Here is a 19676-nt window from a genome sequence, read left to right on the forward strand (position 1 = left end):
CGGGTCCAAAATTGTGCCCTATAATATACATTTATATGGATTGGAGCTCTGTAGAGAATATTATCAAATGGATCGGTTCATTTTAAATGGATTGCCTGGTTTGGATAAACCCTTACCACAATACTGTTGTCCTCCTGAGGTGATTGCACAGGGTCGCGGGAGGGAGAGCTACTCTTTGCAGTGGATCTTCCCTCTGGTTCATAGAGGTGGGTTCTTGAGCAGGCCCATCTATTATGTCTATATGAGGTTGTCTAAAATTGAAAACCCCTTTAACTTTATATCTGTGTGAAGGATATCAGGCGATTTGGTGCTTTACATCAGAAAAATATAGATCTGACCTCTATAAATATATTCTGAAATTAATCAGCACAGAGTTTTGTACCTAAAAGCGACATGGTGATCAAAGTTGGAGATTCACTTTAATGACAATCTCAAACCTATAAGAATAAGAATTGGAAAGCCACAAAACGATAATTATACTAGAATACGCTTTACTTTTCATAAGAAAGATGACTTATAGGTGCAGGATCATACCAGGTCATGACATGACTTTATTAGGCATAGCTAGCACTATCCGTGTTGTGATAATAACTAGAAAGGCTTTGGGGAGTTACACATTTTTGGCACTTTCTGTGCATGCCCATCAGCAAAACACCGGATGGAGTTTATAGCAGCCTGTATTCTGTCTGTACATACATAAGTTGTCGTAGACCATCATAAAAGCAGGCCAGCCTATGGCTGCAGTGCATCAGGAGAATACAGGCTGCTGTAAACTGGATTATGTATTCTACTGACAACTTCTGCAGAACAAGGGCAGGGAATGTGATATCCTCTGCAGTTATTTTTAATTCTCAACCCAATACCATATAGTATCGAGTATATAGTGCCAATCATAATGTTCTATTAGGGAATTATTTAAAGGAATTGTAAATTCTGCAGTTCCTTGATATAACCTTTCATGTGGTTTCTAAACAGGTGTTTACACTAAAGATAACTACATTCATTGAATAAAGATCTGTGGTTTCTCAGAAGTTGGCCATAGACATTGACCGGGTTCCACTGTTGTCCCCAAATTTTTGTAGTATCAGCGAAAAGTACAATCGGGTGACTGATCAGCGATCGTTATATTGATCAGTTATTATCTCAAGTCTATGGACAACTTTATACTGTACTCCCTGCTACATGTCAAGACTATGAACTTTCTTCAGCGGACTTTGGCATTAAGAGTAATATATTTAATATATTACAATGTAATATATCCTATTATTAACAAGAGTAAATAATGAAAGTTTAATTAAAGGTTTTTTTCCACTATAATGTTTTGTGACCTAAAGCTCTCACCGGTTTCCATTTCTTTTTTATTTTGCTAGGAAGAGCCCACTATCCCCTGCCAGAAAGGACAAAACCATCTGGTACTTGGGATCAGTGAGAGTCATCAAGATATTGATTAATGATTTCTGACTTATCTTTTTATTAGGTCATAAAGTATTATAGTAAATGCCTTTAAGAGGAGGAGTCCTGAAACAAAACCCAGGAAATGTTATCACCTAGTAATAAAATCCTCCAGGCATTATTTTACCTTCATACCGTATATTACAAATGATCATATACCAAATATTGCCTATCTAAGATAATACAGTGATTTACTGTTTTCAATCTGAGCAGCATAGCCTTTAAGGACAAGTAGCAACCAATATCTAATGATTTGCTCCATGTCCTCTGCATTCACAGGTGAAACGTTTTTGCATGTTCTCTGCTATTGTTTTTTGATAAACTTTGTGCATAATTGAAATTACTTATAGACTTGTGGAAGGTTGTGGTAATACAGGAAGAACATTTTTGGTTTTTCATCCTGTGATGACCTTCCACTTGACCTGGGATCAATCATCCCAGTGATCGGTTTTAGAAATTTTGTTAGAGATGTTGTTTGGAGAGGGATAAGCACACATGAGACATTTTACAAAAGGGATAGTCCAGGATTAGAAAAACATGGATGGTTTCTTCCAAATGTATTGTCTGGTATCTTAGCTTAGCTCAATTGAAGTGATTGGGGCTGAGCTACAATACCACACAGCCTATGTACAGGTGTGGTGTTGATTTTTGGAAGAAACAGCCATGTTTTTCTAATCATGGACTATCCCTTTAAGATGATCCCAGAACTAAACAGTTGATAATACACCTGACACCCCTGCTGTTTTAAAAATGTAATATTCATTGATTTTGTATTCTGTATTGATCCCCTACTTCTACATGAACGTTTTTTTTTTTTTACTAAGGTGAGTCTAGTGAGTTTACTTAGTAGCGATTGAATACCCATGATGTAAAAAAAAAAAAAAAAATGTGCCAAGTTTCAATCACTTGTGCTAAACACATCACAATGTATCGGAAACTGAAGTGAACACATACAGATGTAGCAGTGTTTGTAAAATTAGCACACCTGAGCGTTTCATTACGATGTATTTACTCAGAGAGACATAAATACCATGGTGGACAAAAGAAACTGTTGAATGACAAATTCAGCTCTGCTCCATCCTTCATGGTAGTGATTATGGAGCATATAGTGTGTGAGATTTTGTGACCTTGAAGTGTATTATTACACAATACAAGAAAATTTACCAATGCACCAAACAATTGATTCCCCTTATTTTCTAATAACAAACGATCCTTATTTGCTCAAAAATACATGGGCAACTGTTTACAAAGAAATACTCTGCAATATAAAATTCAAATCCGTATTTCAAAGCCACTAGAGACCTGTTACAGGCAACTAATAAAACAATTGTGTGCAGATAACAGTCCGCACAGCATCCTGGTCAGCACCTCTGGGCAGAAGTAGTGAGTCACATCCCCTGATTCATTTACAGTAGCACAGGAGTCTTGTAAAATCACATCTTAGATATGAATTACTAAAGCAAAACATTAGTAACTTAATAGTAATAGCCACATTTACTGCTCCAATGTGTCCGGATACGATTGTGCAGTTTTAACATACATGTCGGCATCCCTATAAATAAACAAGCTGGACTTCTCAACAGGAATTCCTCCGTTGTTTTATCAAATTGTACTTTTGGGCACGATAGCAACCAGTCCATGGCTTACATTGTGTCATGAGAAATGCCTAAAAGTTAATAACTTATTCTCTGCTGTATTTAAATTTAAAAACACAAAGGGGGAGATTCATGTATCAATTATTTGTCTTTATTGCCCAATTGTGGTAGCTTTGCCAAATTTTAAAAAGTTTCATGTCTTTTAAAAAAAATGGTCACCGTTAGACAATGTTACGTCTAACCATGTATATGTAGGCCAAATTTGGGGACAAAAAAAAAAATGGTGTAATTTAATTACATTAGCAAATGACCGGTTGTCCTTCTAAGAAAAGTATCACCATAGACATTTAAAGGTGGTGGAATAAAGATAAACTTGGTTGTATTTTTCTGCTTACTTTAACATTTTAGGACAATGAAAGGATTTTCTACCCTTTAGATGAAAAACAATTGTCCAATCACTTACATTGGAAAAACACATATGTCCGTGAGAAGTAAGTCAAGCTATATCATTGTTATTAATTTCAGCCTTTGTATAATACCGCAATATATTAAATATGTATTGATTCAGCACTTAAACAGGTTAAAATATTTTCTTCTATTCTCTTCATTATTCTTAGAACTTTATCTTATTTCTTAAATGAGAGAATCTTTTCTATTCATACAACCGAAAGTAATACTCACAGTCAATACTGTATAAAACCAATTGGCTTCTCTGTTTGTTACTCTTAATGTCTAAAAATTATAGATCAATGTTTCACAATGATTAATCCCAGTGATTAAAATGACTGGAAATTTGTATCAAGCATTTCTAATGTATTCAGTAAAAATCTTTAGTGCTCCACCTGAGCTTTTACTCAGTCACGTCGAGTTCCAGCGTCTTCTTACTCGTAGGTATAATTTACGCTAGTAGACACATTCCTATATATCTTGATGAAAAATGTTACAAACTTTTTTTTTTATGCACCTGTATCTAAGAACTTTATTAAATGTAAAACATTTCAATTCTTTTTTAAAGATGACTCTAGAATTGACAGAAACATGACAGCTGAAGTCTACTTACAAATGAAATGGCAGACTGAATTGTATTCATGTATAGATTGCTCATACCTGTTTGTAGGGTAAGATTCTTTGTTTCTCCATCCTGCAAAGCCACAATGCTTATATTGTACAGAGTTCCTGCCTCAAGTCCAGTTTGTGTGCATTCATAAGAGTCATTTGTCTTTTGGATGGAGTTACACGTGGTGTCCCAAACATTGGTTGAACTGCATGTCATGCTAAAGTTACATGGACTGCCCGGACTTCTCCACTTCACGTAGACAGACTGCTCGAAAACTTTGGTCTCTGTGATGTTGATGGAGCACTTTACTGGCTCCACATCCTAAAAAAAGAATAAAGATCCCATTAGAACTAAATAAAACAATAGTACTTGGCTATAAATAGTGCAGGAATTGTGGGTAGGTAAATGATAAAAGTACATATCACAGGCAATTCTATATTGACCAGACTCTCAATCTACAGAATAAGTAGTCTAAGGGCTACCAGAGACTCTAAATATGTTTTTTTTTAACTTAAATAAAATTATAATGCATATATTTTATAATAAAACATAGGCAAAGGGAACATATTGTATAAAATTTCACTTTATAGGCAGTGGGATAAATGCATTTGCAATGGTCACGATGGATACAAAGGATGGAAAAGACCTGTAGGGCACAGAACTGGCATTAATCCACCTTAGAGAAAAAGATCATATAGATTAATTCAGAGTGGTGTTTGATAGATGTAGCAGTGTTGAATTTATAAGGTATACAAAGTTAAGTTTGACATTTGTCACAACTCTTCACAATATCTCAATGTGCTATCTGTACTGTAAACCTTCTGCATTATCTTAACTCGGTGAGTTATCTCAATGCACTGCAGCTCCGAGGAGTTAAATGATATTTTCAGCCTTTTTTCTCTACTTGTACCATGACAAATCAAGTGTACTTACCTGAATGAAGCTTAGCACAATCCAAAGTGACAGTCCAAACCCATATCTCAGCATTGCGAGAAACCTGATTTACTATAATCCTTCTGTAATAATAAATTACATTGCCAACTACCCAGATATGCAATCCCCGGTATATCCAAAATCAGATAAAGTTGTTTCAAACAAATCCAGAAAAGAAACTAGATGTATTCCCAAATCAATGACTTTAGTATAATTAGATTTTCCAGGAGATGGGAACGTTAACAAGTAAATCCAAACAATTTTTTTCTGAAGGGTGGTGCAGTGAGACATAGAGGTACCAAGATGATTTGATTTTGGGTAGAATTTAAGAAAAGGGTGTAGAAGGCAACGTCTTGCAGTTTCCACATTGCCATTCTGACCCAGTCTAAACTTTTTCAGTCCTTTCCATCCACTTCCTTAATCAAGAGTCAATTTCCTCGGCTAATTCTAAAGCAACAATAATGAGCTGAAACCAGAATCCAACCCAAGCAGAGCACTCAAGAGCGCCTCCCCTCCTTGTGAGTTTGCAGAAGGATCTAGACAGTCTTCTTGGCAGTACCTCTGAGATTCCAACCCAGCCAATTTCCTCTGACTGCTGACCCTTCATTAACCTTCTCTCCTTGTGCCTGGATACATCTGAAGAAAAGTTCCTTTTCTCCTTGCCCTATGTTGTGCCTGTCATTTGGATATCGCTGTCCCATGCCAGCACTTTCACTTTTCTGCTCTGATCATTTTTTGCCTGAAATCTTGTTTCTTTCTCCCTCTAACTTTCCTCTCCCCCACCCCTGCCTTCCTTCCTCATATCTCCTCGTTCTCTCTCAAGCTAGTTTTCCGAGGCTATTTTTGGACCTTTTTGTTTTCTTTTAATAAAATGTTTGGCCATTATATTTTCACACAACCAGCCTCACCCAAAAGGTCTTGTTACTATTTCACAAGATCATTTTGATATGTGGACCGTAACAGATCAGATTTACAATTGATCTTTTTCACTCTTTAATATTATATGCTTATTCTATTGCATATATCTGGTTACCAGAATAACCGCTTGTACATGTGTAACTTGTTCTTTTTGAAGTACATTCTCTGTTTAAATTTCCACTAGTTCAAGCAGTGCTACTCCGTATTTTATTGTATTAATGGTATCATCTATATTCTGAACAACAACTGAGGCTACTTACAGACATCTATACTTCAGCTGCATATCAGGGTACATAATATGGCACCTAAACCCATGTGGTTCTACTGGACAGAACTAAGATCACCATAGGAACCCTAATATGCAACCATATGACTATACTATCCCTAAGATTAAAAAGGAAACCGCATCACTACAGTCGCGAAAAATCTGTACCTGCTGGATTTTCTGCGATTGTTGTGTCACAGTCGCGGTAAGCCGCGGATCGCAACGGGGCCACATTGAAAATTTGAAAATTACTTTTGTAATCCTAAAAACCCCTTTAATTTGCATATATATTTGCTCCCTTGCATCCTTGTTGCAGTTTGACGGCACTGTATCATGACAACAACAACAGACCTTATCTTCGGTTTAATGCAGTCCTTTTATTATTTATACTTTTAATAGCACTGCATAGGTTCCAGTGGGTGTAGCAGGCATAGCAGCTGTTATAAGGATCAGTAGCCAAAATCACTGTGAATGATGGAACAGAAGAAAAAAATTGGGCACTGGGAAACTGAATGCAGATCCCTGGGCGTGAAAGATAAGGAGGAAAGGACATAGGGGACAGAGTGAAGACTAAAATAATCATAAGCTTTTCATGTCCTAAATTCACTTGACACTAAATGCGGTTGTGATTGAGAGGGGCCCGTGTTGGTGGGAGAATAGTCTGTGCTTATAGACTAAATTAACTAAGACCTTTACTTACTAAATAATAGCTTAAAGACTATGTACACATTTGAACTGACATTTCATGGTTCATTTGCTTCCTAAATGCAAAATTAAGCAACTTTCTAAATAGTCTTCACTAAAAATGTCCTACCATTTGGCTGCTGTAGAGCCTTTGTAACTTCTGTAGACAGCTAGTCTCCTGTAAATTCTAACTGAAATCTATCGGTCCACTGCTCCTGATGGCTGACCAGCTATCTACTGGAGTTACACAGACTCTACAGCAGCCACATTTTTAATGAAGACCATTTAGAAAGTTGCTTAATTTTACATTTAGGAAACAAATTAACAATAAAAAAAAAATTCAGTTCAAAGGAGTACATAGCCTTTATGTGCTTGGGCACACTGAGATCACATTTTATATCACTTTTCTAAAAGAAAGTTGAATGAGATTGGAGGGATTAGTAATAAAAAAAACTCAGACCACTGTTTAATATTTTGTATGCTTGGAGTTCCTTATATACAGATTTATACAGTTAGTATTGTGCTCAATGGGAACTGTACATGAAGTATAGAATTGGCACCTCCTAGAGTAGAGTTTAACCGTATTATTGTATGAGTGGGAAGAAGGGGATTTGGAGGTCTGTAATAAAACAAGATGGTCAACCATTCTAAGGATATATTATGGAATTAATCAGCACAGAATTTTGGACATATTTTGAGTTAATTGTATGCAAACTATGTCCTTTTACTTCCCTAGAACACTGCAGATAATGCCATTAGCCCCTTCACCATCTTTAACCATGAAGAATATTAGGTGTTACCCTCTAACCCAACCTAGAACTCCAGGGATATAATGTTCTAACTTATAACCATTAAACCCCCCTAGATCACTAGAGATATTACCAGATAAAGCTCTCACTTAGGCCCCATGCACATGACCATAGATTTCGTCCGTAATTATGGACCGTAATTACAGTCCATAGTTACGAACCAATTTCTTCCTGTATATTTATGGAAAGTTGTCCGTGCCGTAGAAAAGCCCCGCAAAAGATAGGACATGTCCTATTTTGTGCTTTTTACGGACCGTGCTCCCATACTTTATATGAGAGCATGGCCCGCAAATGCAGGTGGCTGTCCGCAGCCGTCAGCGGCCACCGTGCCCGTAATCATGGACTGTGATTACGGGCATGGTCATGTGCATGGGGCCTAACACCCTAGCCATTTATTTAAAAATATGGGATGTAGTACATGTAGAAAGCGGGCAAAGTGAGTATGCTATGTTACCATTTCCACAAATTTGGAAACCTCACTTTTACAATCCTGTTTGCCCTGGTAAAATAAAGACAAGCGGCTGCTGCCTCATAAGGGTTGTTTCACCTTCCGCTAGATCAAAACTCTGGGATAACAGTTTGAACTAGGCGGTCTTTTTCAACCTTACTATGTTACTAATATTATATTACATGTGTAATCATAGTTTATACTGTAAAAGTGCAGAGCTACAATCAGTATCCACTTATGTTATGAGTTCTTTGATAGTATATATACACTACCGTTCAAAAGTTTGGGGTCACCCAGACAATTTTGTGTTTTCCATGAAAACTCACACTTATATTTATCAAATGAGTTGCAAAATGACTGAAAAATAGTCAAGACATTGACAAGGTTAGAAATAATGATTTTTATTTGAAATAATAATTTTCTCCTTCAAACTTTGCTTTCGTCAAAGAATGCTCCATTTGCAGGAATTACAGCATTGCAGACCTTTGGCATTCTAGCTGTTAATTTGCTGAGGTAATCGGGAGAAATTTCACCCTTTGCTTCCAGAAGGCCCTCCCACAAGTTGGATTGGCTTGATGGGCACTTCTTGCGTACCATACGGTCAAGCTGCTCCCACAACAGCCTTATGGGGTTGAGATCTGGTGACTGCGCTGGCCACTCCATTACAGATAGAATACCAGCTGCCTGCTTCTTCCCTAAATAGTTCTTGCATAATTTGGAGGTGTGCTTTGGGTCATTGTCCTGTTGTAGGATGAAATTGGCTCCAATCAAGCGCTGTCCACAGGGTATGGCATGGCGTTGCAAAATGGAGTGATAGACCTTCCTTATTGAAAATCCATTTTACCTTGTACAAATCTCCCACTTTACCAGCACCAAAGCAACCCCAGACCATCACATTACCTCCACCATGCTTGACAGATGGCGTCAGGCACTCTTCCAGCATCTTTTCAGTTGTTCTGCATCTCACAAATGTTCTTCTGTGTGATCCAAACACCTCAAACTTCGATTCGTCTGTCCATAACACTTTTTCCAATCTTCCTCGGTCCAATGTCTGTGTGCTTTTGCCCATATTAATCTTTTCCTTTTATTAGCCAGTCTCAGATATGGCTTTTTCTTTGCCACTCTGCCCTGAAGGCCAGCATCCTGGTGTCGCCTCTTCACTGTAGACGTTGACACTGGCGTTTTGCGGGTACTATTTAATGAAGCTGCCAGTTGAGGACCTGTGAGGCGTCTATTTCTCAAACTAGAGACTCTAATGTACTTGTCTTGTTGCTCAGTTGTGCAGTAGGGTCTCCCACTTCTCTTTCTAGTCTAGTTAGAGCCTGTGTGTGCTGTCTTCTGAAGGGAGTAGTACACACCGTTGTAGGAAATTTTCAGTTTCTTGGCAATTTCTCGCATGGAATAGCCTTAATTTCTAAGAACAAGAATAGACTGTCGAGTTTCACATGAAAGCTCTCTTTTTCTAGCCATTTTGAGAGTTTAATCGAACCCACAAATGTAATGCTCCAGATTCTCAACTAGCTCAAAGGAAGGTCAGTTTTATAGCTCCTCTAAACAGCAAAACTGTTTACAGCGGTGCTAACATAATTGCACAAGGGTTTTCAGTGTTTTCTAATCATCCATTAGCCTTCTAACACAGTTAGCAAACACAATGTACCATTAGAACACTGGAGTGATGGTTGCTGGAAATGGGCCTCTATACACCTATGTAGATATTGCATTAAAAACCAGACGTTTGCAGCTAGGATAGTCATTTAGCACATTAACAATGTATAGAGTGTATTTCTGATTAATTTAATGTTATCTTCATTGAAAAAAACTGTGCTTTTCTTTCAAAAAGAAGGAAATTTCTAAATGACCCTAAACTTTTGAACGGTAGTGTATATTTGCTTATGCGGCCCCTAACTTATAACAATTGTAAAGCGCTGGCCATTCCCCAAGCTCCCCAGACAGGCAACTACGCTGATAAATAAATATCATCTTCACTAAATGGGCTCCCATGAAGCATTGCTTAGCTTTGTTCTAAATTACAGGTATTAGAGTCAAATAATAACAGTATTAATTGTCAAGTCTTTTGTAAATGTAAAATCAAAAATAGCATTTACACTTAAAAGAAAAATTAAAGTCACCTATCCATGAGTTCTTTACCTTTGGTATTAAAATTCTGTTTGTTTATTCATTCCTATGTTACATCTCTTTCTAGGAAAGCAATAAACAAATATGATAGCCATTACAGCACCCAGACTACTGAACCACAAATCTGCAGCCACATTCGAACAGGGATGTATCACTGGCATATTAGGTAGGTTTGCCATTTAGGAATGCGAAGTACATGGATAGACTAGACCAGTGGCGTAACTACCGCGGTAGCAGCCGTAGCGGCTGCTATTGGGCCCGCAGTATGAGGGGTCCCGTGCCACCAGCCGACACGCCCCCCCATATGCTCGGTGGTGCCGCTAGCAGCCGTTATGGCTGCTACAGCGGTAGCGCCGATACTACGGGACCCGCCCTGCCGAGCCTCTAACAAGTATGGGCCGGGCGACACAGGCCCTCTCATGCCCGTAAGCGTCGCTAGCACCAGAGCGGGCCCCAGTGATAGCGTCAGTCAAATACATGCATTAGCGCTGAATGGCCAGGCATGTTCTGTGGCCGCCCATTCAGCACCTTACAATGATGCTGATTGCCGGGGCAAAATGACTAGCCCGGCCAATCAGCGCCTTTCAACGACATGCTTGAAAGGCGCTGATTGACGGGGCAAGTCATTCTGCCCCGCCAATCAGCGTCGTTGAACGACGCGTCGTTCAGCTCCAGCAGACCTGCTCAGAAGAGAGCAGATCTGCATTGCCATTGGACTGCGTGGGAATGGTATCATGTGAGTATGTAAAGTTATTTGTTTTTTTGTAATAAAACTGTGAGTGGCCTTATCTACAGGGGGGCTTTATGTACAGGGGGGGGTCGTCTATATGAGGGGATGTGGGCCACTGTATATAGGCGGGTCTATATGTGGGCCACTATCTACAGGGGAGTCTATATGTGGGGATGTGGGCCACTATATACAGGGGGTCTATATGTGTGGATGTGGGGCACTATCTACAGGGGGGTCTATATGTGGGGCACTATCTACAGGGGGTCTATATGTGGGGCACTATATACAGGGGGAGCTATATGTGAGATGCTATACAGGGGTGGGCTATATGTAGAGTACTATCTATAGGGGAGCTATTTTTAAGGAACTTTCTATAGGGTGGGCTATATGTTGGACACTATATACAGGGGTGGGTTACCTGTGGGGCACTAGCTACATGGTGGCTATATGTAGGGCACTGTTTACAGGGCTGGGCTATATGTGGTACACTATATACATGGGGAGCTATATGTGAGACACTATCTACAGAGGTGGGCTATACAAGGAGCACTATCTATAGGGGAAGCTATATGTAGGGCAGCATGGTGGCTCAGTGGTTAGCACTATTGCCTTGCAACTTGGGAGTCCATATGTGTCCACATCTATAGAGGGTTGAATGTGGGACACTATCTACAGGGGCTTTTATGTAGGGCACTATCTAAAGAGGCTCTATGGGGGGGGGGGGGTCACTATCTACAGGGGGCTATGGGGGCACTATCTACAGGGGGAACGGTGTGGGTGTGTGACAGTGTATGATACTATTATAATCAGGGACACAGTGTATGGTACTATTATAATCATGGACACAGTTTATGGCTCTATTATAGTTAGAGGTGCAGTGTATGGCGCTTTATTATATTTAGAGGTGTTGAGAATTTTTACTTCGTTTATAGGTGCAGAAATGTTTTAAAAGTGAGAAGCTGAAGACATCTGAGTGGAAAACTGCAGAAATGGGTCATGGCCGGTAGAAATACATCATAGAGGTCTGGAACGGAGGGAGAAGAAAATAACTAGAATCTGAGATGTCACCGGTGAGTCACTTAATGTTAATGTTTATTCTGCCTCTAATCAGTAATGTAGTCGCTGTATGATCTGCAGCGCGATGATGGGGGGGGGGGGGTGATTTTTTTTTTTGTGAAACAGCATCTCCCAGCAAATTCTTACCATTGTTCGGGCCATGCTGGGAGCTGTAGTTTTACTCCGTACAAACTTATACGGCAGGGCTTGCACTAAATTGAGCTGTATTTATTCTGGTGTTGTATATATGTACTGATGTTAGTTCTGATTCTGTATGTAAGTACTGAGCTTTGTACTGGTGCTGTATATACACGTATGAGATTTGTTTTGGTGCTGTATTTATGTACTGAGCTCGGTTCTGTTGCTGTATATATGTACTAAGCTTGGTTTTGGGGATTTATATATGTACTAAGCTCGGTTCTAGTGATGTATTTATGTACTGAGATCGGTTCTGGTGCTGTATATACGTATGAGATTGTTCTGGTGCTATATTTATGTACTGAGCATGGTTCTGGTGTTGTATTTATGTACTGAGCTTGGTTCTGGGGATGTATTTATGTACTGAGCTTAGTTTTAGTGCTGTATTTATGTACTGAGGTTGGTTCTGGTGCTGTATTTATGTACTGAGCTTGGTTCTGGTGCTGTATAGACGTTCTGAGCTCGGTTCTGGGGATGTATATATGTACTGAGGTTGGTTCTAGTGCTGTATTTATGTACTGAGCTTGGTTGTGATACTGTATATATGTCAGAGCTTGGTTCTGGATCTGTAATTATATAGGATATATTTCTAATAACAAAATTGCAGAGCAGATGGAATCGTTCTCAATTCATTGTATATTTAATTGGAACCTGTCTGGTAGTTTTAACCCCTTGAACCGCCACCATGCGGTAATACATGACCTGACAATATTTCCAAACATTCCCTTTTATGTTTTTTTCAGATGCAGCAAAATCTTTAAAATCCACTTTTAAAAAGGCGCACGCTAAATGCTAATTACTCATTAGAGGGTCATGGGGCGGTGCCGCTATCCTGTAGAGTCACATAGTCCTGCCTCCAAACCCACCTTTGCATGTTTGAGTGACATTTCCCTGGCTGATACAACTTTCTTGGATGCACCATTGCCTTGTGGCACTATACACAAAGGGGGGCTGTGTGGCACTATACAGAAGGGGGAGTTGTGTGGCACTATACACATGGGGGAACTGTATGGCACTATTTACAAGGGGGAGGGGTCTGTGTGTGGCCCTATCTACTAAGGGTGGCTGTGTGGCACTATATACAAGGGAGGGGTCTGTGTGGCACTATATACAGTGGGAGCTGTATAGCGCTATATACAGTAGGGGCTTTATGGCGATATCTACAGGGGGGCTGTATGGCACTATCTACAAGGGGGAGGTGGGGGCGCTATCTACAAATGGGGTGTGACACCGTCTATAGGCGGGGCTATATAGCACAGTCTACAGGGTGGCTGTATGGCACACTCTACAGGGGGCGCTATTTATAAGGGGGGTTGCTTGTGGCACCCGGGGGGGTCCCTGGTCAAGAGTTTGCTATAGGGCCCAGTCTTTCCTAGTTACGCCCCTGGACTAGACCCTCAGAATATTAAAGGATCCTCTGGTGGGTCCAGGCTCTGATGCAGTAATCGGCCCTAAAAGTCCAGCACAAAACAGGCACATTTAGAACTGAGTTTAGAGCCATTTACGAACCACTAGGGTCTATTTTCTATGAGTTTGTTCACAAATAACCTTTTAGACCTTATTGATGACATGTCATGCATGTCCAATGGCAGCAAAGTTTATAGTACAACTACAATTGAATCTGCACATGTTCAGTATAGATGGAGCAGGACCGCTCCAGGTCTATGTGGGTCCTTGGGCGACACAGACTTAGTTTGCCCCTTTGCCGGGGAACTCACGGCGTCAGTAAAATGGCAGAAAACGTCACTTTGTGCCCCCCCATATAGAAGTTAGGCCCAGTTTATGCCCCCATATAGAAGTTAGGCCCCCAGTTTGTACCCCCGTAACTGTAGTGCCCTCTGTAGATAGTGCCACACAGCCCCCTCCCAGGTAGTGCCACACAGCCCCCCCTCAGGTAATGCCACACAGCCCCCTCCTGCCAGGTAGTGCCACACAGCCCCCCCAGGTAATGCCACACAGCCCCCTCCTCCCAGGTAGTTGGACATCAGAATAATTTCCTCTGGTAAGCCTAAGGAAGCCCATTCCAATGCTGGCTGGGTGATTAATATTCAAATATAATGTAAAAATATTATAAATTCTCACTTTTTACACCGGAAAGCTGCATGGGGGGCTGTATTAAGCTCAGTTCACATCCTGTTTTTTTCAGGCAAGTCAAAGGTATACGCCAGGAGTATTCTATGACGTATGCCACTGACGTATATGCCTGCAATGTATGCCACTGTATTGACTCCATTGACTTCAGTTGCAAAAAAAATACACTGCACAGTATACTTTTATTTACTATGCCCCACTGCATAAAAAAAGTGTGGCAGAATATGCCTTTTTATACACTGTAAAGTGTATAGAGATGAGCGAAATTTCCTGTTCGGTCAAACCGGCCGTCAGATTCAATTTGGTCCAAATAAATTTGCTGCTAATCGAAAGTGCCCCTATTGCCCTGAGAAGTCGTGTATGACACGGAGGTCTTATAGGACTGTATCCAACCCCTCTTAAGTTCTTTAACACCAAGTCAGCATTAGTAATGTTGAAGTGACAGCAGCAAACAGTATATGGCTATGAGTAATCAAATGGTAGCCATGGTAACAAACAAACTGATTAAAAACACACTGTCGTATTTTTTATGCATTTTAAAAGAAAAAAAAACCGGTCCAAATATTTTCCCTTATTGGGGCAGATGCCTGCAGGGGTTGATACACACATGGTGGTGTCAAAAGGAGCAATGGCTTTTTAACAAGCGGACCAAAAATGATTCCTTTTTGCTGAGTACCAAATGATTTGGTGTTATTTTAAAGATACAATAAATAAATAAATAAATAAATAAATAAATAAATGAATATATATATATATATATATATATATATATATATATATATATATATATATATATATATATATAAAATATGTATATAATATATTATCCACCACTTCCACCGCCGGGATTACATGTACTAGTGACTGCGTGCCTAATCGTCCTGAAAAGTGAAGAAGCAATGGCTTTTTAGGCGGAATGCACACGTTGCGTATTACGTGCGGATTTGCCACACGTATTTCATGCGGCAAATCCGCAGCATAATACAGTACCAGCAAAGTAAATGAGATTTCAAGAAATCTCTTACTACACGCTGCTTTTTTTTTCTGCATCTAAATTGACCTGTGGTGCATATTTTAAAATCCGCAGCATGTCCATATATCTTGCGTGTCCGCTTGCCAATTGTATCTGCCTAGCTTTAAAGAAAAACGCACCAAAATTCGCAGCATAAAAACGCACCTATTTCCGCATCAAAATGTAAAAACCGCACCTAAAAGCGCATCAAAAATGCACCATAAGGTGCGGTTTTAGTTGCGGAATTACGTGCATATACCTGAGGTTTTGATGTGGATTTTCTGCATTAAATTACGCAACCTGTGCATGTAGCCTTACTGTATTTGTTTGAAAAAATATTGTCACTTGGACGCAGACTGAAGTATAAGGTCTTATTCACAAGACCTATGTTAGTGAATGGGGCGGTTCAGACTATCAGTGAATTTCTCGCAGCGTATGTTCACTGCGTGAAACTCACAACATGTCCTATACTTGCCCGTGTTTCGCGCAGCACGCACCCATTGAAGTCAATGGGTGCGTGCAAATCGCGCATGGCACACGGAAGCACTTAGCTACAGTAGTAAAGTAAATTAATGAAAACAGAACAGCACCTCGTGCTTTTCTGTTTGTAAACATAAAACCAAAGTGTCATAATAATGCCGGCTGCGCGAAAATCACGCAGCCACGCACCATATGCTGATGCCACATGGACCTTTTGCGCACAAAACGCAGCTATTTTGGCGCGCGCAAAACGGACACGTCCGTGTGAATAAGGCCTAAGGCTGGTCTATAAATGCTTGATGCAGTATACGACAAGTTTTAGTGCCACTATTATCAGCAATTAGCAAAACAATGAGTAACGCCATGTCTGTGACATCTGTATCAGCAGGCAGCGGCACGATATCCGCACTAGGATATTATTATCCCCTTCCCACCGCAGCCATTTTTTGGATTTTTACTTTTGTTGTTTTCTCCCCACCTTCCAAAAGCCATAACTTTGGTATTTTTCCATCAAAATTGCCGTATGAGGGCTTGTTTTTTGTGGGACGAGTTGTAGATTTTCACGGCACCATTTATTGTACCATATAATGTAGTGGGAAGCTGTAAAAAAATATTTCTGGGTGGAAAAGGAAAAAAACAGCGATTCCTCAATCTTTTGGGGAGTTTTGTTTTTACGGCGTTTCAACATGTGGTAAAAACAACATGTTAAATTTATTCTGCGGGTCAATACGATTAGACCGATACCAAATGTATATAGTTTTTTTTATGTTTTACTACTTTTACAAAGAAAAAACTGATTGTTAAAAATAAAATTTGAGTTTTGTCGCCATATTCTGAGAGCCATAACTTTTTTATTCTTCTGTCAATTGAGCAATATGAGTGCTTATTTATTTGTGGGGTGAGTTGTACTTTTCATTGGTACCATTTTGGGTACGTGAGGCTTTTTAATCACTTTTTATTAAATTTGTGTGGGAGATGAAGTGACCAAAAACAGCGATTCTGGCGGTTTTAATTTTAATTTTTTATGGCATTCTCCATGAGGAGACTAAATAATGATATATTGTAATAGTTCAGACTGTTACGCATGCGTCAATACCAGTTATGTTAATTATTGTTTTTTTTTTACTTTGTTCTTGAGGGAAAATGGGAAAAGGTTTTTTTTTTTACTTTTAATTTATATATTTTGTTTATTTATTAAAAAAATCTTTATTTTACTGTTTTTCACTTTTTTTACTAGTCCCCCCTAGGGGACTTGAACCACGATCGTTGGATCGCTTGCACAATATACTGCAATACTAACGTATTGCAGTGTATCGTAATACTGACAATCTCCATACGAAGCCCTGCCGTGTTATCCCGTGAGCCCACTCCATACTCCCCCACCCGACGTGTGCCGTATATACAGCGGATGTCGGGAAGGGGTTAAAGAAGATTTGTGAAAGATGTGATGAAGATTGGTGATTCACAAATTAATGCAAGAATTCTATAGCTGCAGCAGCACTCACTGACAGCAATGGGTGCCTGTGCCTGCCTAACTAACACACTGACTACTATCTCTTTCTAAAATCTATCTTTCAATCTATCAAATGATTGCAAATATAACTAATTATTCTCTACCTCTCACTATGAAATACTCTCAATGACACTGATCCACTATCTACCTGTATTCTGTGCTTTACTGTCTCTCACTCTTTGTCTGACGTCCTGTCTCTCCTATCTGTATCCCCAGCCACATAGCACCAGCATTTTCTGCTTGGGCTGTTTATAGTGGCTATGACTCATGACTGTTATCTACTGATTTATCAGTGACTCACACCTATACCCATTATGATTGGCTGCCCTAGCAGGAGGGCTGCCTGCAAGGCATTATGGGGAGATCATGTAATTCTTCTTCTGTCTTCTTCTGATCTTTAAAATGGCACCCACCATTTTGAGCGATTTATGTGGGACAAATCCCAAAAGTTTCAGATTCTCGAAAATCCGAAAATTTTGGGAAATTTGTAACAAATTAAAATTGTGTAGAATCAATTCGCTCATCTCTTCTGCCGATGCAAACTGGCCCAGCATATGTTAAAAGCACAATCTTTTGACATACGCTGGGTGCATGGGGGCTATTTTCACGTAACCGTATACATCAGGGACTAATCCCGTATTATACCTGTGTGCCTGAAAACAAACATATGAACTGGGCTTAAGGCTACATTCATACGAACGAGGTGGACCTATGCGGGCCGCGATTTCACGGATCCCCCACAGACTACAGTCTATGGAGGGTTGCGTGACAAACAGTAAAATAGGACAACGGTCGTGTGAACGGCCCCATTGAAATGCATGGGTCCGTGTGACGGCCGTTGTTTTAACGCCCGTCACATGGACGAGAATTACATTAGTGTGAATGAGCCCTTAGAGGTGTTTTATATTGAGCAGGTGGTTTTTGGACTGTCATGTAGTTTACATTCTTTATCTCAGACTGATGTAACTCAGTGACCTTGGGAAATAATTAAATCTCAATCTTCCTGTGACACTAAAAATAAAAACATACAGATGCCTTGGGGGAAGGTATTCATTGTTGCTTGCATTGTTTTCACATGAATAAGGATTCTCACTTTTGTATAAAGGACGTGTTAAATATGGCCCTGAATATAATCCACGGAGCAGGTAATCCATTAGTTAACATGGCTTCCTGAGCTCAATCATTTTACTGTACAGGCAGCGGAAGTTTAGGGAGTGCCCGGATATGTGGCTAATAGCAGGCTCCAGGGTCTTTTGCTGCAGACACTTTCCCAAGGTTTCCTGACATTTTTTTTAAAATACCAACTTCACTCCCTTATTATCAAGAGGAAATGAGCTTTGAACAACCTTTGTCTGTGCGGCTTTTAAAGCATAAGCTCTAGGTTCACTCACAGCAAAATGTTACTGGATAAACGAAACATTTTATGTCAATTGTGAAGATGAAGGACTTTTCTTCTGCCTCAAAACATATCATACATGTTATTTGCTTTGATCAAAGGCTGCAATTGTGAGCACATCCAAATTCAGACAGCATTTAGGTATGCCACCTATTCTAATATTTTGAGAGCATAGTATGCAACTCGTTTTATTCTCAACCTAGCTCTTAAAGGGGTTGTCGGGTTGTCTGCTTTGGACAATCCTTTTTTGTTAGAAAAGCTTCCAAATAATCATCTGCAATCTGTGCGGGAACCCGACGTCAAGTATTGAATTCCCCTGCAGCACCATCACAAGGAAAATTATGCATTACACAAATTTCATTGAAATCAATGAGCTATCTAAGGGTATGTTCACACGCAGTGAGCAAAAACTTCTGAAAATACGGAGCTGTTTTCAGGCGAAAACAGCTCCTGATTTTCAGACGTTTTTGTAGCAACTCGCGTTTTTCGCTGTGTTTGTTACGCCTCCAAAAAACGTCCCAAGAAGTGTCCTGAAACCTCGTCGGAAAATGCGCAAAAAAACTGCCAAAACCGCCTCCCATTGATTTCCGTCTCTCGGGAAAAAGAAGCAACATGCCCTATCTTCGGGCGTTTACGTCTCTGACCTCCAGTGGCGGATTATCATTAGGGCGTTTCGGGCGGTCGCCCGGGGCCCAAGACTGCCAGGGGGCCCAAGGAGCCTATGACCGCCCGAACCCCCTCATGCCCAGTGGCGTCGCTAGCACCGGAGGGAGCCCCGGTGCCAGGACCGCACCTGTCAGGCGAGGGGAGCTTTGCTTCTACTTAGCAGCCGTGGTCTGTGCTGCTTTAGAAGCTCCCCCTCCAGCCCCCCTTCCCTGCTCTAAACATCTCTGCTGCTAGCTG

At 40.2% G+C, this 19676-nt stretch overlaps 1 protein-coding gene across 2 annotated transcripts in view; it reads right to left on the reverse strand.

Moving 5' to 3' along the window:
• PTPRB (protein tyrosine phosphatase receptor type B) overlaps nucleotides 1-19676 on the reverse strand; it is a 154592-nt gene that overhangs the window by 86388 nt on the left and 48528 nt on the right. The window contains exons 1-2 of one of the 2 annotated variants that reach the window (XM_075856953.1): nucleotides 5038-5743; nucleotides 4155-4425 (exon numbers count right to left, since the gene is read on the reverse strand). In XM_075856953.1, the coding sequence (XP_075713068.1) occupies nucleotides 4155-4425; nucleotides 5038-5091 (325 nt within the window). In that variant the 5' untranslated portion in view covers nucleotides 5092-5743. Of the gene's footprint in view, nucleotides 1-4154; nucleotides 4426-5037; nucleotides 5744-19676 lie in introns of those variants that run through there. The other variant, XM_075856952.1, reaches the window with a different exon arrangement.

This window comes from Rhinoderma darwinii, chromosome 3, assembly GCF_050947455.1.
Source record: "Rhinoderma darwinii isolate aRhiDar2 chromosome 3, aRhiDar2.hap1, whole genome shotgun sequence".
NCBI classification, from domain to species: domain Eukaryota; kingdom Metazoa; phylum Chordata; class Amphibia; order Anura; family Rhinodermatidae; genus Rhinoderma; species Rhinoderma darwinii.